Genomic DNA, 21217 nt, shown 5'->3' with positions numbered 1-21217 from the left:
ATGTATTGTATTTGTGTTCTTTTCACCTTCTTTGAAGGAACAATGTACCTAAGTGAAATCTTTGCCTGCACTTTCCCTTGTCTGAACTAACCCCACCCGTTTTTCCCCATCTGTAAAGATGGGGGGAAAGAGAGGGGAGTTTTCTACAAGTAAAAAATTTTTGTCCACACAAAAAACTTTGATAATTAGCCTCTTAATTTCAAGAGATGTTACCACTGTCTTTTAAAAGTTGTTTTACCTACTGATAACTAGCTTGAGAACTTCGAGTACAATACAATGAAGGATTTGATGAAGCTGAGTTAGCACAAGACTTAGAATATGAAGAAAGAGTAATTGTGGTTAAATCTACGTTAATATCAGCTTTGTGTTGCTATGGAATAAGTACTGAGTCCATTGATTGTGCCTGCAAAAATGAAATGTATTCATTCTAGGGATGTAAGCTAGCATATTTCCAGATGTTGCCTAACCCATTCAACAGAAAAGAATGATGTTTATTTTTATGCAATTAAAAAGTATGTCATTAATATTTTGCATTTTAAAATGTTGAATCAATCTATTAAATATGTCTGCCTTTAAATTGTTTTCTATCATGTTCTGTAATGCTTTGAGAAGGATGAAGTTAATTGAATGAAAACTTAATTTTAGAATGTCTATCTAGATAACTATTAGATAAAAATCTGGTACATGAGACTACCAACTTAATATCTACTCTATTGCAGGTCTTACTCTAATTTTTGGTGCAGAGTCAAAACACTTTTCAGATATTCCGCCACATAGGTTCATGAAAAAAGAGAAATAATAGAAAGTCAGCTCAGAAAAAAATGCTAATACTTTAATTTATTTAGGTCTCCTGTGAGAGAATACTATTGAAGATGAGTTCTTTGGAACACATTTTGATCAAGTGCTTCTGGCCTAGTTTACATTTTCTTTATAAAGAAGCCATCTGGCTGATTTGAAGCAAGCTGGTTTCTGGTTTGTTAAAATAACATATATTGAGTAAACAGGGGCTTTGTTCCCTTTTTTTCTTACTTTTAAGTGTACATTTGTGCATACAGTAGGGCTGGGAAGACTATTCCATCAAAAGTATGCCACATACCTGATGCTGATAAAAAGTAATTTAACACTTGCTATTCAGCTATACCACAAGCACTCCCTAATTGCACCTATGAGAGTTAAAATTCCATACTAATGTTCCAATTCTCAGGACATATGCATGTTAAGTATACCCACTTTAAGCAGTTTTAAAAAAGCTAATTTCTTCCGGTAAGGTTGTAATAATCAAATGGTTTAATATAGGAATTCCATGCTTACTCATGTAAAAATCACAATCTGATTATACCCCTCTGCTTTGTGTTGCTAAACGTATGTTGCTCTGGAGATGGATTCTTGGGCTCAGCTGGGGTTGACGCAACCCACAGGCAAGAGCCTACAGGTCACCACCATCAGCAGGTGGAGTGGGCTGAAGCTAGAGGCCACTGGAGCTTCACCAATACCAGCCCACGTTCCCCTCGGGTTGAGACTTTGGGTGCCGGGACCGGCAGGACTTAGGCGGGCCTCAGGATTGAATAACGAAGGCAGGTAGTTCAGCCCAGAGACAACAGCCAGCAGGTGGTTAGCTCTAACCTGGACTGGTCCCAGTACAGGAACCCAAGCACCAAGGAACGAGGATTGACTGAAGGTGCTTGAGAAAAGAAAGGCCGGAGCCTTAGGAGTCCACGTCTAGAGGATAGGGACAGAGGCGTCACTGTCAAACTCGAATGAGAGCTGGCGGCAATTGGAAGGTGTAGCAAGCAACATAGAACTCTGGACATAAAGGAATCTACAGCGTGTTCATCCATAGCAATGGTCAGGGCACGGAGAAGGCAGGCGTGGTCAGACATAGCAATGGTCAAGGCACGGAGAAGGCAGGCGTGGTCAGGCGTAGCAATGGTCAGGGCACAAAAGAGGCAAGCAAGGTCAGACGTAGCAGAGGTCATGCTTGGAGAAGGCAGGCAAGGTTGAACGTAGCAGAGGTCAGGCTTGGAGAAGGCAGGCAAGGTCAGATGTATCTGAGGTCAGCACCTGGAGGTCAATCATAGAACAGACAAGAAGAACAAGGAATCAGGAACTTGGAAACAGGAACTTGGCAACAATCAGGAACACGGATCAAGGAAACATGGAGGCAATGGGTACTCAGAACCAAACAGGGAACCGAGGACACCTGTTGCAAAGGCAACGCTTCAGTGTGAGGCCTGAGCATTTATACGCTGAATGATCTGATGTCAGCATCCGGGTCCGCAGCCAGGTTTCCGCTGCGGGCCCTTTAAAAGAATTGCTGATGCGCGCTCTCACCTAGGGAGGGGCGCGGCACTGCTGGTGGCATCTCTCCACAAACCCCACGGAGAGGCCCGACGGATGGAGGCATCCTGGCTAGAAGTTCTGGGAAGTGGCGCAGGGCCGGAGGCGTTTGTGGGAACCCAAGGTCGGAGCCGGCGGCCCACTACCGCAAGCGATGAGGAGCTGAAGCCTGAAGCCTGTGCAGAGGTGAGAGGGCCGCACCGCAGGGCTGCTGCAGTGGCAAGCATAACAGTAACCCCCCCCCCCCCTTTATGCCCCCCTCCTGGAGGTCGGGGTTTGCCTGGATGGGCACAATGGAAGTTCAAGAGGAGGGTCTTGTCCAAGATGTTCCGAGCAGGCTCCCAAGAATTTTCCTCAGGTCCATAACCCTCCCAAGAGAGAAGGTACTCCCATCGGCGGCTTCTACAGCGGACATCTAAGACTTCATGAACTTTATAGGTTGTATCTGTTTCTGCCACCAAAGAAGGTGGCTCAGGGACCTCCTGAGACAGCCAGGACAACACTATCAGCTTGAGCAATGATACATGGAAGGTGTTATATATTCCCAAAGAAGAAGGCAGCTGGAGCTGGTGTGTTACGGGTCCAATGCGTTGGGTAATCAGGAATGGTCGAATAAACCTCGAAGCAATCTCTAAGAAGGAATTCGGAGTCTAATATACTTGGTACTTAACCAGACTTTCTGGCCAGTAAGGAATTCAGGAGCTGTGTGGCATTGACTGTAAGCAGTTTTCTTGGCCTGGGAAGCGGTCTGGCATAGGTGAAGGTTTGTCTGTTCCCACAGTGTCTTAAGGGTATCCACAGTAGCCTGTTCCATGGGGGACAGCACAGAGAGAGGTATGAGTAGCGGTGGTCGAGGTTGTTTTCCATAGACTATAGAAAATGCAGAAGTTCCAGTAGTTGTGGCAATGTGAGAGTTGTGGAAGAACTCAGCCCAGGATAAGAGGTCTGACCAGTTGTCTTGCCGGTTATTAATATAAGCACGTAAGAACGCCTTCAAGGAGTGGTTCATCCGTTCAGACTGCCCATTGGCTTGGGGGTGATAGGCAGTCATGAGACTGATGTTAATACCGAATATTTGGGAAAGCGAGCGTAAGTACCTGGCGACAAATTGAGGACCTTGATCAGAGACAATATCTACTAGTAACCATGCAGTCTGAAAATGTGATGAAAAAACAATCATGCCAGCTCGGGTGCAGATGGTAGGCCCGGGAGATGAACAAAATGAGTAATTTTAGAAAAATGGTCTATGGTAACCCATATCACGGTATTACCCTTAGAAGGAGGCAGATCCACGATGAAGTCCGTCAACAAGTGGGTCCATGGTTCTTCGGGTGCTGGAAGCGGCTGTAAGAGTCCCCACGGTCACCCGACCGGGGGTTTTTGTTGTACGCAAACACTACAGGATTCGACATACGCCTTTGCATCGGAGACCAAAGTAGGCCACCAGAAAAACCACTGGAGCAGTGCCACGGTTCACACTTGTCCTGGGTGACCGGCAACCTTGGAATCGTGTGCCCAACAGAGAACCCTTTCTCAGAGACATCAGGGTACCACGGTTTTTCCCATAGGAACTGTATTGGGTGGCAGGCAGAGATACAAGCTGGATTGATGATGTGAATTGGCTCTTTGGGGATATCTTCGGGTTCAAATGACCGGGATAAAGCATCTGCTCAGAGGTTCTTATCAGCAGGGCGGTAGCGAAGCTCAAAATCAAACCTGGAAAAGAACAAGGCCCACTGGGCTTGGCGGGTGTTCAGGCACTGTGCTTGATTTAGATGTTCCAAATTTTTATGGTCCATGAACGCCGTGAACTTGTGCTGGGCACCCTCGAGCCAAGGACGCCACTCTTCTAGGGCCAATTTTATGGCAAGTAGTTCGCAGTCCCCAATACTATTTTTCATTCGGCCGATGAAAATTTTCGAGAATAAAATGAACATGGTACCAGAAGCGGTTCACTGGCTTACAACAGCCCCAGACCCTATGGCGGAGGAGTCTAACTCAACTTGGAACGGGTGAGTCGGATCAGGGTGGCATAAACAGGATCCGTTTTGAAAGGCTTCTTTCAACTGATAGAAGGCAGTTATGGCTTCGGATGGACAATTCCGTGTGTTCTGGCCTTTCCTGGTCAGGGCCATCAGGAGGGAGGCCAGTGTGAAATAATGAGGGATAAAATGTCGGTAATAGTTAAGGAACCCCAAGAAACACTGGAGCGCTTTGAGTCCCACAGGCTGTGGCCAATCCCGGATCGCCCTCAATTTATCTGGGTCCATAGAGAAACCTTGTGGAGAAATTATATAGCCAAGGAATAGCAAACTGGACCTTTCTAATAAACACTTGTCCAGTTTCGCAAACAAATGATTTTCACAAAGACGCTGCAGTATCATACATACATCATTCCGGTGGGTGTCAATATCTTTTGAAAAAATGAGGATATCATCCAAATAAACCACGACTTTGGTGTACAATAGGTCTCTAAAAATGTCGTTCATCATTCGCTGGAATACAGCACGTGCATTGGTAAGGCCAAAAGGCATCACTAAGTATTCATAGTGACCATCTCTAGTATTAAAGGCGGTCTTCCAGATGTCATCGGGACGGATTCTCACTAAGTTATACGCTCCGCATAAATCCAGCTTCGTGAAGATGGTACCACCCTGAAGATGAATGAAAAGTTCTGAAATCAGTGGTAAGGGATATTTATCCTTGCCGGTGATAGCATTTAGACCACGGTAGTCAATGCACGGTCTAAGTGACCCATCTTTCTTGGTCACAAAAAAGAAGCCCGCTCCGGCGGGTGATGTAGATGGACAGATAAACCCTTTTTCCAGATTCTCTCGAATATATTCGGTCATGGCTTTTGTCTCAGATAGCGATAAAGGATAGGTGCGTCCATGAGGGGGTGTGGTTCCAGGAAGGAGATCGATAGGACAATTGAACCGCCAAAGAGGCAGAAGGAGGTCAGACTTCTATTTGGAAAATATATCCTCATAGGCGGCGTATGGAGCAGGTATGCCAGAAGAGGTGGTCACCAAAGGAATCATTGCTGACGGAGTCACTTTCAGAAGACAGGACTAATGACAATCCGGACCCCACTCTACCAATTGTAGTGAAGTACAATTGAACTGGGGAGAGTGCTTCTGTAGCCAAGGAAGTCCAAGCACTATGGGATGAATAGATTTATCCAATACTAGAAAGTCAAGTTCCTTGTGAGGTAAGGCCCCTGTGCATAACTGGACAGGTTCCATGGTCAGGGAGATACGGCCAGGGAGCATCTTTCCATATATAGAGGCAATACACAAGGCGGGAACTAACGAGTGGATTTTAAAACCCAAGAGTTGCACGAGATCTTTGAGAATAAAATTACCTTCTGCTCCGGAATCAACCAGAGCGAGGACCAGGAAGGACCGGGAGTCCCAAATTAATGTAACAGGAACTGAGAGTTGAGGGGCTGGAGAAGTTGCACCCAAGTTCAGGACCCCTTCTGAACTTGGGCCCTGAAGTTTCCCAGACAGATGGGACAGTTCTGTAGACGGTGGCCTGGTGTTCTACTATCAGACACAAGCCGGTTTGTCTCAGCCAGAGGTGCTCTTCCAGGGTCAGTCACCCACTACCCAACTGCATGGGTTCCTCCGTCTTGACCACTCTAATGTCACTGGATGTGGAACGAACCCGCGAGGGCCTCTTGGGTGTCCGACTCTCCCGGTGGTGCTCTTGAAGATGGTGGTCTATTTGGCCCGTCATTTCCATAAGGTCCTCCAAGGAGGAAGGGAGCTCCCGAGCAGCCAACTCATCTTTTAACCGCGAGGAGAGACCATCAAAGTAAATGGCTCGAAGGCAATCCTCTTGCCAAGCGAGCTCAGTAGCCAAAGTCCGAAACTCTATTGTATAATCAAAGAGATTTTGTTGTCCCTGACGAAGGTGAAGTAGACTGGTGCTTGCTACAGCATGCCGCCCTGGATCGTCAAAGGTTCGTTTGAAGACAGCCACAAATTAAACCGGCTCCCTCAACGTGGAGTCTGAATATTCCCACAGGGAAGAAGCCCAGGCCAGGGCTTTCCCTTCAAGTCGAGTCAAGATAAATGTGATTTTTGTTAATCATCCTGGAAGGTAGAGGGTTGCAGAGTGAATTGCATATAGCACTGGTTTATAAACCCTCTGCAAAGCTTGGAATCACTGTTGAAACATGGAGGTGCTGGAAGAGCAAACAAGGCTCATGGCGATGATGGAGATGGCTGTGGAGGAGGAGAAGCCGGGTCACTAAGGAAGGCATTGAGCCAGGCATGACGACGGTCCATGGAGGAGGCCAGTGTCTCAAGAAATTGCTGCTGTTCTTGCACCTTGGATGCCAGGCCTGGAATGGCCTGGAGGGCACGTGGCTCCACTGAATCAATGGCCTTTGCAATCTGTTGCGCTGGAGGTGGATTGTTAGGCTGAGGTAGGGTTGACGCAATCCGCAAGCAAGATCCTACGGGTCCCCACCGTCAGCAGGTTTAGTGGGCTGAAGCTAGAGGCCACTGGAGCTTCACCTATATCAGCCCACATTCCCTTCAGGTTGAGCCTTTGGGTGCCGGGGCCGGCAGCACTTAGGCGGGCCTCTGGATTGAATAACAAAGGCAGGTATTTCAGCCCAGAGACAACAGCCAGCAGGTGGTTAGTTCTATCCTGGACTGGTCCCAGTACAGGAACCCAAGCACCAAGGAACGAGGATGACTGAAGGTGCTTGAACAAAGAAAGGCCGGAGCCTTAGGAGTCCATGTCCAGAGGATAGGGACAGAGGCGTCACTATCAAACTCGAATGAGAGCTGGCTGCAATTAGAAGGTGTAGCATACAACATAGAACTCTGGACACAAAGGAGTCTATAGCGTGGTCATCCGTAGCAATGGTCAGGGCACAGAGAAGGCAGGCGTGGTCAGATGTAGCAATGGTCAAGGCATGGAGAAAGCAGGCGTGGTCAGGCATAGCAATGGTCAGGGCACGGAAGAGGCAAGCAAGGTCGGACATAGCAGAGGTGAGGCTTGGAAAAGGCAGGCAAGGTCGGACGTAGCAGAGATCAGGCTTGGAGAAGGCAGGCAAGGTCGGACTTATTTGAGGTCCACACCAGTAGGTCAATCAGAGAACATACAAGACGAATGAGGAATCAGGAACTTGGAAACAGGAACTTGGAGACAATCAGGAACACGTATCAAGGAAATACGGAAGCAATGACGACTCAGAACCAAACAGGGAACTGAGGAGACCCGCTGCAAAGGCAACGCATCAGTGAGAGGCCTGACCATTAATACGCTGAAGGAGAGAACGTCAGCATCCAGATCTGTGGCAAGGTTCCCGCTGCGGGCCCTTTAAAAGAATTTCTGATGCACACGAACCCTGCAGAGAGGCCTGATGGATGGAGGCATCATGGATGGAAGTCCCGGGAAGTGTCGCAAGGCCGGAGGCACTGGCGGGAGTCCAAGGTCGGAGCGGGCGGCCCACTGCCGCAAGCAACAAGGAGCTGGAGCCTGAGCCTGTGCAGAGAAGTGAGAGGGCCGCACCGCGGGGCTTCTGCGGGCGGTGAGCTTAACAACGTACATACACTCATCACAGCATTTGCACGTTTATGTGCATTAAAAAGTGGACGGAGCTAGGTTAAGGAGAGAAATTGTGCAGGGATTGCACAAATTAATCTCCATGCAAAATTTCTGGCATAAACTATGCTGGTATGGGGGATGGGTTCAAGATGGCTCCTTGAACAGATGTGCAAGTTTGAAGCTCCTGCATTTTTACCTCTCTCTTTCCCCCTCCTCCATGGCCATGGGCAAGAGGAAGGGTGCAGTTCAACAACTTCCATTTGCAGGATCTGTCCGGCAGACCACAATGCTGGAGTTCTCGCCATTTTTGCCTACACCAATATCGGAGGTTGACTTGGCCAGCTTAGGGGCTACCAGCCTTTCAACAGCTGAGGTGTCTCTCAGCCCTTTGGTTTGGTTGATGCCGAGGTCCTCTGGCATTGCCACTTGAGCGCTGGTTGAAACACCGGACTTTGTATTGACTTCTGGCGCTACTAGCACCTCATCAGATGGCGTTCGTATGATACTCGCAATTGGTGGTGTTCAGTGGGATATCACAGAAGATAGCATCCTGGGAGCCTGGAGAAACAGCTTGTAGAGCTGAGGTAGCTGCTTTAGTGTCAGGTGAGATTCCGATAACATTGGGAATTACCATGCCAAGCATGCAGAAGGTCCAGAAAGGGATTTCATCACTCCAGTTCAGAAATGCAATTAATAAATTTGCTGCTGAGGCTCTGGATAGTCTGTGGTCTGCTTTAGTGATAAATTGATAAATCTCATTTTTCATTAGTTACTATTACCTTAGACATTCATACTAAGCTTCGTGATCAAGAATTACAAATACAATCTAATGAAGCTAAAGTTATGAATCTGGAGGCTTCTATTCCTCAAGTTAAAGAATTGCAAGTTAAGCAAATTGTGGATTCCACCTCTTTATCACACAGGATTGAGAATATGGAGAATTTTGCCACAAGTCTTAATTCGCGAATCTTAAATTCTCCACAAACGCCGATGATATCTCCTATTGAGATGTTTAAACTTTACATAAAAAAAATATTGCTAATACCTAAATCTTCTTTTCTTCCAATCCAAAAAATATTTTATTTATCTTCTTTGAAGAGGAATTTGGATAAAGAAGAGCGGAATAACTCTTTAGATTTGTCTGATTTCTTGGAAAATTCTAGGACACAGCATTTTCTAGAGCCACACTGTTAGTTTCTTTTATGTTTCTACAAGATAGAAACCACATTCTCCTTTTATTTTTTCAACATCAAGAAGCCTTTTATAAATGCGGAGAGTGTGGATATTTCAAGATATGGCTAGAACAACACAGGAACGAAGGAAGAAATTCCTGGCCATGAGATCCAAAGTTACCTCTTTAGGTGCTTCTTGTGTCGTTAGATACCCTTCTAAATGCTATTATATAATATATATATCTTTTTTGATCATCCCAGCTGAGGAATTTCATAGATGCGCACCACGACCCCTCGGTCTTCTTTGTGTATTTGTTCTGACACAGTGGGCAATTTTGTTCAGGGAGCAATGATGTAATTTCTGTTCTTTGTAGGTCATTGCTTTAAGACCTTTTTCTTTTTCCTCCCCCCTTCCCCATTTATTTGAAGTCCTAAATTCATGGTATGCTATGTTGTTTGCCTGTAAAATGTTTTATTTTATGTAACTTTATGATTTTGCATAACCTTTGATTTCTTTTTCAAATATATAATATTTTTTTGAGATAACACGGTTAAAAAAGTTAAGAACATAAGAACATAAGAAATTGCCATGCTGGGTCAGACCAAGGGTCCATCAAGCCCAGCATCCTGTTTCCAACAGAGGCCAAACCAGGCCACAAGAACCTGGCAATTACCCAAACACCTAGAAGATCCCATGCTATTGATGCAATTAATAGCAGTGACTATTCCCTAAGTAAACTTGATTAATAGCAGTTAATGGACTTCTCTTCCAAGAACTTATCCAAACCTTTTTTGAACCCAGCTACACTAACTGCACTAACCACATCCTCTGGCAACAAATTCCAGAGATTTATTGTGCGTTGAGTGAAAAAGAATTTTCTCCGATTAGTCTTAAATGTGCTACTTGCTAACTTCATGGAATGCCCCCTAGTCCTTCTATTATTCGAAAGTGTAAATAACCGAGTCACATCTACTCGTTCAAGACCTCTCATGATCTTAAAGACCTCTATGATATCCCCCCTCAGCCGTCTCTTCTCCAAGCTGAACAGCCCTAACCTCTTCAGCCTTTCCTCATAGGGGAGCTGTTCCATCCCCTTTATCATTTTGGTTGCCCTTCTCTGTACCTTCTCCATTGCAACTATATCTTTTTTGAGATACGGCGACCAGAATTGTACACACTATTCAAGGTGTGGTCTCACCATGGAGCGATATAGAGGCATTATGACATTTTCCGTTTTATTAACCATTCCCTTCCTAATAATTCCTAACATTTTATTTGCTTTTTTGACTGCTGCAGCACACTGAGCTGACAATTTCAATGTATTATCTACTATGACGCCTAGATCTCTTTCTTGGGTGGTAGCTCCTAATATGGAACCTAACATCGTGTAACTACAGCTAGGGTTATTTTTCCCTATATGCAACACCTTGCACTTGTCCACATTAAATTTCATCTGCTATTTGGATGCCCAATCTTCCAGTCTTGCAAGGTCCTCCTGTAATGTATCACAGTCTGCTTGTGATTTAACTACTCTGAATAATTTTGTATCATCTGCAAATTTGATAACGTCACTCATCGTATTCCTTTCCAGATCAAGTTTCTTGAATCTTCCCCCCCCCCCCCCTGTGAAATTAGCAACAGGAACGAAGCAGTAAAATATATATATCTAGGTTTGTCTTTTCTTTTCAATTGTAAAAGGTATTCCTGTTTTCCTTAGACCGCTCAAACTTCTTTCTCAATCCTGGAGCACTACTTCCTACATTTCTTATTGCAGATTAGATATATATACCTAAGTTATTATTGATATAATAATATGGAAAATCTGCAATTATTTGTTTATTTTCTTCTATGTAAGATTGTTAAAATCAGCATAAATAAAAAATTTTAAAAAAAAATTATATATATAATATTTGACTTTATGATAAATCTAAATTTAAAAAAATATGCTAGTACTTTGTACCCATTTTCTGTGTGCTGCTGGGATTTTCAAAGATAAACTCTGTGAGGAGTTTCCCTTTGAAAATCAACCTGTAGTCCCATGGGTACTTTGCAATTCTTGTATGGAGAATCATTATTGCTGTTTTTATGGTTCAAAAATTATAACAAAAATACAGTAAAATTAAAAAGTTCTTGCATTCTCTTAGCCTGTTTATCTCTTGTTTCCTCAAAGTGTCACTTACGGCTTTCACTTGCCCCATACTTCTATGCTGGGCTGCAGAGAGAGAGGAATATCTAGTAAGAGAAAGGAAGTGATGATCCCCTTGTACAGGGCCTTGGTGAGGCCTCACCTGGAGTACTGTGTTCAGTTCTGGAGATTGTATCTCCAAAGGGATGGAGGCAGTCCAGAGAAGGGTGACCAAAAAGGTGGATGGTCTTCATAAAATCACTTATGAGGAGAGATTGAAGAACCTAAATATGTACACCCTGGAGGAAAGGAGGAACAGGGGTGATATGATATAGACTTTCAGATACTTGAAAGGTTTTAATGATCCATGGTCAACAACAAACCTTTTCTGTTGGAAAAAAAATCAGTAGAACTAGGGGTCATGATTTGAAACTCTAGGGAGGAAGACTCAGAACCAATATAAGGAAGTATTTCTTCACAGAAAGGGTGGTGGAAGCCTGGAATGCCTTTCCTGAGGAAGTGGTAAAGACTACAACTGTGAAGGATTTCAAAGGGGCATGGGATAAACACTGTGAATCAATAAAGGCTAGAGGATGGGAATGAAGAGAAGAACCATGGGGGTGACTTGCTGGAATGGAGGCTACTACCTGGTGATTACTACCCTTACTCAATAAGCCTTCACACGGTTAATGCGACTCCAACATTGCTCTCTGCTTCAATGGCAAGGGGAAATGTGGAAAAGAGGATTTGCATTAAGACAACAAGCAACAAGGACTCATCTACACAGTCTGGGTAAACAAATAAGCATGGGGGTAGCTTGCTTATTGCAGCGGTTACTACCCTAAACCAATTAAGCCTGATACTTGACTTTGAATGCATATACAGCGTTGCTCTCTGCTTCAACGGCAGGGAGAAATGTGGAAAAGAGGATTTACATTCAGACAACATCCAACAAGGCATTGATCTGTGCAATCTGGGTAAACAAGATCAATGCCTTGTAACTTGCTTGATGCGGTGGTTGCTACCCTTAACCATTAAACCTTATGCTCACTTTTGATGCAACTCCAACATTACTCTCTGCATCAATGACAGGGGGTGGCAGGAAATGTGAATCAAACAGTTACCAACAAGGGCCCTGAACTTGGTGGTCGGTGAAACAGCCAAGTATGGGAAAATAAGTGTGGGAGCTTGCTGGGCAGACTGTATGGGCTGATTGGTCTTTTTCTGCCATCATTTCTATATTTCTATATGCCTGTGCCACCTTCACTGCCTGTTTTTTCGTTTGAATTCTGTGTTGTTCACTGCTTGCATCTTTCTTTCTGCTTGTGTCTCAGGTTCAGAATCAGATGGTTTTATTGGCATGACAACTTTACATACATTGTCAAAGCAATAGAATGATCAAAATGAAATGATAAGAAAAGAAAGGAACAAATTACAAAATAATGTCAATTAAGGTTACAGGTTATGGAAAGTACAGTATTTGGGACATCTCAGGTTTTGGTGCTGATCCATAATGTCTTTAGGCAGATTTAATTTCTGGTCTGGTGGCAGTATACCACATATTTGATGCTATAACTGTTCTCTCTCTTATTTCTGTCAGGATTATAAAGAGTTTTTCCAATTCCTTCTTTTGTGGGAAGTCTTTGATTTTCTCTGTCAGGTTTTTGAAAAGTGCATCACTGATATATTTGTATTTTGCACAGCACAAGAGGAAATGTATTTCTGTTTCTATTTCTCCAGTATTGCATTGAATACATAGCCTGGCTTCTTGGGAATTACCAGTTCAGTTTTTGTCTGCATCTTTCTATTTCTAGATTACATTTCAAAGGAATTACATGCATTAAATTAATATATATTATAGCAATTTTCAAAAGCCCATTTACGCATGTAATGTCCATTTACACAGGTAAAACCTGGTTTTATATGCATAAATCCTTTTGAAAATTACCTCCTTATTCTAATTTGGGGAGGCTTTGTTTTTTGCACTTGTGACCAAGATGAGGTATTCTACTAGCATCAGGCCTGGATTTAGGTACAGGCAATGTAGACAACTGCCTCCAGTGCCAAATTTTGATAGGTGCCAGAGGGCTGCCAATCTTGCCACCATCCAGTAGGGATGTGCATTAGTTTCAAACTAATTAGAAAAATTAAATAAATAGGGCCAAAATAAATTGAGGAAGCCTCTCGAACTATATCAATCATATTTGTTTAATTCATTTGAAACAAACAAAAAATAAAAAGTTATCGGTCAGGCCTAGGCTTGAGGCCAGAGCTTCACCTAGAGAATAGGCTGAGGTGCAAAGCAGGGGCCGTGGCCTACACCAGAGTGCGATGTTGGCACCTCAGCCTTGGCCTAAGGCCGGGGCCTCACCTACACATGGGCTGTGACCCGACACAGGGGCCACAGCCTATGCCTGAGCGCAACGCTGGCGTTACATCCTAGACCCGAGCCCAAACAATTTTGCCACAGTCAGGAAATTTCATGACCCCTATTTACTCAATTCATCATGTATCCAACACCAAAGCCAGTCCCTGGCCCGATGCCCGATCCTGGCCTGGAGGCTAGCTCCCGATGCCTGGGTCTCAGCCCATACCTGATTCTTGGAACTGGTCTAGAGGCTGGGGCCTTGCCTGAAGGCTGGGTCCTGACAATCTAAGTCAGAGCCTGGACCAAAGCTCAACTTCGTGGCTCAATCCAGGGACTGGGTCCTGTCGAGTGGGGCCCATGCCCAACATCAGGGCTCCACCCAGAGGTCTGGTCCCAACTCCTGGGTCTTGGCCTAGGTCTGGGCTCAAAAAATGTTCACACAATCAGGAAATTTCCCAACCCCCACTTACCCAATCCATCTGACCTCTAATACTGCAGCCAGACTCCAGCCAGTTGCCAGGGCCTGGCCTTGAGGCCAGATACCGATGCCTGGGCCTCAGCTTAGACCAAGACCCAGTCCAGACTGGATTCTAGGAACCAGTCCAGAGGTCAGGTCCTTACTCTAGGATCCAGCATGGAGGGCTTATAGGACAGAGCCTGGGCCAAAGCCCAACTCCAGGGTGCAGTTAAGAGACTGGGTCTCAATGTATGTGGCTCAGGCCAAATGTCAGGGCTCAACCCAGAGGCCAAGGTCTGGCCCAGAAAACAGGTCCTGATGCATGGGTCTTGGCCCAGGTCAACATCAGGGCCCAATCCTTGTCTTAAGACAGAGCCTGGGCCCAAGCCTGACACTGAGGCCTTGGACAGGGTCAGGCCAGGCCCAGAGGTCTTAGGTCAGAGCCCAGGCCTCTCAGTCTTCCTTCTGTCTTCTTTCTTCTTCGTAAAATGATGCTGTGTGCTGGGATGCACCATACAACAAAATAGTGCCCTCCGTTGAGGAGGATGCATTGGAGTTAATTTACTCCTGTGCATACCTAGCATACAGCATCATTTCAAGAAGAAGAAAGGACAGAAGAAGGAAAACTCTGAGGCCTGGGCTCCAACCTCTGGGCCTAGGCCTGACCCTGGGCCGAGGTCCTGGCATTTGCAGGGCTCCATCATCTGGCCTGGATCTGAGCCAAGACCTAGGACCAGACCCAGGAATCGGGACATGGCTTCTGGACCAAGCCCTGTTGTTCGTCCTGCACCTGGGCATTGGCATAGGCCGAGGCCCAGGTATTAGGACCTTGCTGAGGCTTGGGCCAAAGTCCCGGTGTCTGGCCTAGATCCCAGCATCGGGACCAGGCCTCCAAGCCTCAGCCTTGCATATAGCCCAGGCTGAGGTTGCGGTGATCTACTGCGGCCGAGAACTATGCAAGGCCAAGACTATGACTTAGCAAGGCATGGACAGTGGATCCCCCTGGACCGGGTAAATGGGGGCTGGAGAGGATCCTAGCCTCGGCATTTTTCCGGGTGAGAGGGATGGTTGGTGGGGACAGGAGGCCTTTGGAGGCACATTTCTTTTTTTCCCATTTTTGTTTTTTTTTTGTTTAAATATGTATTTCATTTTTGAAACTAAGAGACAAAATAAACATTAAACAAAATTAAATTCATGGGACACCCCCCCCCCCCCCACCTCCTCATGTTTGTTTAGGCATTTTAGGCATCTTATATAAAATATTATATTTCTTTATTTATTACCAGTTAAAATATTATCACTTTATTTAGCACTATGTTAAATTGTCAACCAGTTATACTGTTCCATATGTTATACGGTTCCATGTAAAGCTCCGCTATCTGTTGAGCAGTTCTTCGTTTTATGTAAACCGGAGTGATTTGTAGTCCCTACTAGAACTTTGGTATATAAAAATTAAAAATAAATAAATAAATAAATAAATTTTTCTTGCAGATGGGACTTGGAATGGGAAGGAAAGTCTGTAGGCCCTGAGGTGAGGGGATACATTGTTAGAGACACAATGGAGAGAGGGCAAGACTTGAGATGGGACCCTGAATCCTCTGATTTCTGGGTAGAATGGAATATACTGTCTTCTCCAACCCCCTCCCCACCTTTGATGATTTCTGGAGGAATTCCCCTGCAGCCTTCATGATTTCTGAATGAGGGGATCCCCCCCCCCCCCCCCAAACCCGTACCCTGTTATAATTTCTGCCCCACCACTACCTTTGGCTATGGGAACCTAAATTGTAAATACAGCCATGGCTAGTGTGTATTTTCTGTGCAAAGATCCATAGCAATTCAGCTTCTTCTGTTTTCCAATGTGCACCTCCCAATATAATTTGTGTTGATATTCTAGGGCATTGCAATATTTGCATTGCCATCGTTTTGCATACTTGGCTATAATTATTTGAGTTTTGGTTGTTAATGCTTGTTTTTTATGGCAGGATTTCTATATAGGTGTTGAGTACATTTTTTCCAGGGTATTGTATTACTTCTCAACAAACATGGTAGTTGAGAGGGTTTGTGTCACTATTATTGAGATGACACCAGAATTTGAATATTCATTTTTGCCCAGGACCAGACCCAGGACCATCCTAATTCTGCTTTGAACCCATTATTAGGATTGCTTCTGTGGACATGGAGTATCTGTTGTAGAATTGAAAGTGTAGGATTCCTGTTGGGATTCTGTCCCATTCTGTATAGTTTGGAGGTAATGATAGGCCCTAGGCTTCACTCTCATATAAGAGGATAGGTTGAATGATGATATCTTCACAGCTCTCACTCTTTCCCTTCTTAGTCTTTCTGTTTCTAATGCTGGGGGAGTGGGAAGGGTATGTACAATGGTGGAATATCTCCTCTCTTTCAGGATGTCTATCTGCCTTCCTGTTCTGTGTGGTACTTACTACTTAAGGCTGCTTATTAAGGAGGCACCCAGACAGCCTGGCATTCCAGCTATGGAAATGCATTTCCTGTTCAGGCTGGCCCTGGCATGCACCTGTCCCATTATTGCATCTTAGCTGCAGAAAATGAGGGGTGGCCTTCCAGAAGACTCTACATGCTCCTAATGCAGTTTAGGGCTAGGACCTAACCTGTACTAGCCCAGCCAAGATCTCTGGTTTTGAGCTGCTTGGGGAAATTTGCTGAGCCAGTTGTTTTTGTGTGGCCCATTCTTGCATCCATGGCCGTCTTTGTCAAAACCTGTCTAGCACATGAGTTATAAGGATTAGACAAGCTCTCTTCTCCAAGACCAATATGGCTATTGCAACTTTACTAAAACAAATTAAATTGAACATATTTTATTATCAATAGCTCACTTCAAGAATATTGAAACTTACTTTTTTTTTCTTTTCAGAGACAACGATATAACGTGCCATAAAACATGTCCCAGCTATACTACAAAAGAAGCATCAATGCCCCCTACAGAGATCGTATCCCACTGCGCATAGTGCGTGCAGAATCTGAACTCTCTCCAGCGGAGAAAGCTTATTTAACTGCTGTAGAGAAGGGAGATTATGCCAGTGTCAAACAGGCTCTGGAGGAAGCTGAAATCTATTTTAAAATCAATATTAATTGCATTGATCCTCTTGGAAGGACTGCTCTCCTCATTGCTATTGAGAATGAGAATCTTGAACTCATCGAGCTGCTTTTAAGCTTTAATGTCTACGTTGGAGATGCCTTATTACATGCTATAAGGAAAGAGGTGGTTGAAGCTGTTGAGCTGTTATTAAATCACAAAAAACCCAGTGGCGAGAAACAGGTTGGTGCAGAATTGTTTCCATTTGTTTAAGGTTCAAATATCTAAAAGTAATAAAGATTTATATTGTGAATTTGAGCAAAAGCACATTGCTTAACTTTGCTTTTAAAATAATTTTGCCATGTTCAGTGAATGCACTTTTCCAAAGAAAATTGGTTTGCAACAATTTATTAACAATTGACATAAACATTTCTGCTTCGTGATTGATTCACCTTGATCAGCAAAAACTTGTGAAGCAAAATTGTTTAGGTTTTCCAGTATTTTAAAGAAAGTCGTATTTCTCTGTGTAACCACAATACACTGGTCTTAGGAAAAACACAGGGAGGGTCATCTTATTACTCCCTTTACAGCAGGAAGGTCTGCGTGTACAATGTGCATGCAAACCTTACCGAGAATTATCAAAGCAAAGTTATGCACATAAGTTTGCCTTGAAAGTCCTTCCTTAATTGCCAGGCAATGTGAAAAATTCTTAATTCACAAAGTTATATCTCCTCCAAGCAGTGCATAACTTGTGCATGATTAACTTATACGCATACTTTCAGAGAAATTAAAATATGTAAATAAATCATATCCCCACCCTACCCTCTAGAACACCTACTCCCAAGTGCATGTGAAAATATATATGAAACCAGGTTGCGTGCAGAATTTTTTGCACACTGGACCCCAACTGATTTTCAAAGTACTATTTATGCTCTTAAAGTGTTTTATGCATGTAAGTGATGCTTTGAAAATCAGGTCCTTAAAATGCTAGGATGGCTATTGTTGGACGAATAAAAGTGTGATATATACTTTATTCTTTCAGCACCAAAAATACTCTTAAAATACCCCAGAATGGTGTGCATGTCCTAGGGCCACATTTAAGCTCTAAGCGCTACTCCCATCCCCACACCCCAAGAAAGTACATAATGTCTGTGCATAATTTTCAAAACATATCTTTTTCCCCAACAATTTAATTTTCTGCAACATCTAGAAGGAGATATGTGAATATTTCATGATGCCTAGTTTTTTGCATATGGTTATGACTACTAAACAATGGCAGGTCAGCTTTCAAAATGCTCAGTGTCAGTCAGTGGCAGGGCAGCTTTAAGAATCCTTGATGACATCAAAATGTGTTTTAACCTCTCTGAGTCATCAACTAAACTGAAGTGAACTGACCTGTTTCCCTAAAGGAATTAAAGGAAAAAGGGATTCTAAGAGGCCAATACATCAAAAAGAAAAATACATTCCACAAAATGAACTGTTACCACAGGAAATTTCTCTTACAAATCTGACTCATTAAAAAATTATGCAATTAGGAAGTGCATCATTCTTCTTGCAAAATATGTCTGCACAAAATTGTGGACTTTTGTGCAAAAAAAACCTAACTATCCCTTCTTGAGAACTAGTTATGCTTTGCACAAAATTTCATTTTTGTGAAACTTTGCATGTGTAATTCCTGAATCACTAATGAGCTGATTTGCATGATTTCTCAGTTCATTAGCAATTTAGCTTACGTTTTGCATAGGGCTTTACAAAAAAATAATTGTGCACTCAAAATCACCAAATAATGTGCTCTGTTTTTCAAAAATGCAATCATGCACTTTAGTGTTTTTGCATGGATTATCTCTTTTGTAAACAGCCTCACACTTTGATACATCAGCATCTCACTGATGGAGTTGTGAAGGACATATGAAAATTATAAATCAATGGTTACTGAATGTTCAACTCTATGTGGGAGAAATTTGAATAAAATAGGATAATTGTTTCAGAAGTTATTGGATGAATGTGGCATGCTTATCAGTACAGTACAGGCAGACAGGCACACAGACATGATAATATTGATATACTGACATATGAATCCATGAATGGTTTTACAAAGTTAATTCTGCATGCAAAAAGGACAAATACCACATTATCGTGCTTGCAAAATTCAAGGCATGATATTTTCTGGTTTTGCACTTGCTGTTTTTGCATATAATGCTGTCTACAGAAAGTAAGCAAAATCACTAATGAGTTGAAAAATCATGCAAATAAGTTAATTAACAATTTTGCAAGAGCTAATTTATACAAGCAAAAATGAACTAATGCCTCATTTCCTGTGAAAATTAACTATACATCAGCAAGATATAGTTGTTTCTTTTGGAAAAATGTTTGTGATTTTGATTTTTGAATGGACCATTTCACAAGCAAAATGTTGTAATCCACATTTGCATAATATTAAAATGAGCTGGCACTGAGAGGAAAATCTCCTATAGTGCCTTCTTATTTTGTAAAATCTTTATAGTTTGAACTCTTAGAGAGTTTGAAATTCTACAACTAAGAAACACTGAGGCTAATGTACTGACGTGTGTTATACTTTTGAAATCATTAACATTTCTTAAAAGGGCTCTTAATATGTGCAATCTAGTTTATTAATTTTAATAGCATTTTTCAAGTTTGTTAATTTACCTCGAGAGTTTTAACACAAAACCTATGGTAATGAAGTAATGAGATACAAAATAGCTCATTTCATATTATTGCATTAAAAACTAACTGGGTTATTCATCAAATTGTATTATTTATTTATTTATTTATTTATTTAACATTTTTATATACCGAGGTTCTGGTAACAATGTTACTAATCACTTTGGTTTACATATAACATTAGGATGACTAAAACATATGAGTCTTACATAGAACAGGCGAGAGAACTTGGACAAAATTGAAATTAAAATTAAGGCAAAATAGTACAACAAATAAATAACAACAATCTTATGGACAGGCAATAAGAAAGAATCAAATTGAGTATCTACTATTTGAAACTTGTCTATATGGATATGCAATTGGTTCTAGTATTATTGAATAAAGTAGTATGAAATGAACTTGTCCTGGAAGGGGGATATTGTGAAAATCAGCTCAGGCGTATGCTTGAGAGAAAAGCCAAGTTTTAAGTCTTTTTTTGAAAGTGATGGGGCATTGTTCAAGCCTAAGATCTGATGGTAGTGAGTTGCAGTGGAAAGGACCTGTATTAGGGCCCAAAAGCATTTTAAATGGGGTCTAATACGCATAACATATGCGATAAATAGCGCAACACAAGTTAACATGCAAATGTATGTATTTTATTTATTTATTTATCAGGTTTTAAATACCATCATTAAGAAAATATTCCATCACAATGGTTTACAAAATACTTAAAATTCAATAATAATAATAATAATAATAAAAGAATAAATAAATACATATTATCAATAACAGTATTTCATAAAATTCAGACATATTAGAAATTTGATATATAAAAGAAAAAAATCATAAAAATAATCAAAATACAATAGTAAGACAGTTAAACACTAAATTAAATAAAAACAAAATAAAATAAGATTAATATCAGCTCAACTGTTCTGGTCTTACTGGATGTGTTCATGCTCAATGTATACCTTATGAAATAGCCACGTTTTGAGTTCCTTTTTAAATTCTTTCATATTTTGTTGAAGTCTTAGCTGCTCTGGTAACTCATTCCAGATTTTGGGTCCTGCTATTGAAATTGCTCTGTTTCTCACTTGCGTTAAGTGTGCTGTTTGCACCGTGGAAATAGTAAGCAGGCCCTTGTTACGCAATCGCAGATTTCTTTGAGGTGTATGTAGTCTAATAGAGATGTGAATCGTGTGCCCGACCGTCTTAACGATCGGGTTCGGCTAGAGGGGGGAAAAAATCTGATCGTAGGTGATGTGGGTGATGTGAATCGGAATTGGTTCCGATTCACATCGTTATTTTTTTTGTAGTGAGGCCCGACCCTTTAAAATTAACCCCTTACCTTCCCACACCCTCCAGAACCCCCCCAAAACTTTTTACGATTACCTGGTGGTCCAGTGGGGGCGCGGGGACCGATCTCCTGCTCTCGGGCCATCGGCGCTATTTTGGCTGCCACTCAAAAATGGCGCC

The 21217-nt window shown here is 42.7% G+C and overlaps 1 protein-coding gene across 1 annotated transcript in view; it reads left to right on the top strand.

The window, feature by feature from the left end:
* TRPC4 (transient receptor potential cation channel subfamily C member 4) overlaps window positions 1-21217 on the top strand; it is a 544275-nt gene that overhangs the window by 174526 nt on the left and 348532 nt on the right. The window contains 1 exon segment of the mRNA XM_029602745.1: window positions 16919-17323. Coding sequence (XP_029458605.1) covers window positions 16946-17323 — 378 coding nt within the window. The 5' untranslated portion in view covers window positions 16919-16945.

The sequence above is a fragment of the Rhinatrema bivittatum genome, chromosome 5, assembly GCF_901001135.1.
Source record: "Rhinatrema bivittatum chromosome 5, aRhiBiv1.1, whole genome shotgun sequence".
Lineage (NCBI taxonomy): Eukaryota > Metazoa > Chordata > Amphibia > Gymnophiona > Rhinatrematidae > Rhinatrema > Rhinatrema bivittatum.
Note: the sequence above shows the minus strand (reverse complement) of the source record. Positions and strands in the feature narration are given on the sequence as shown.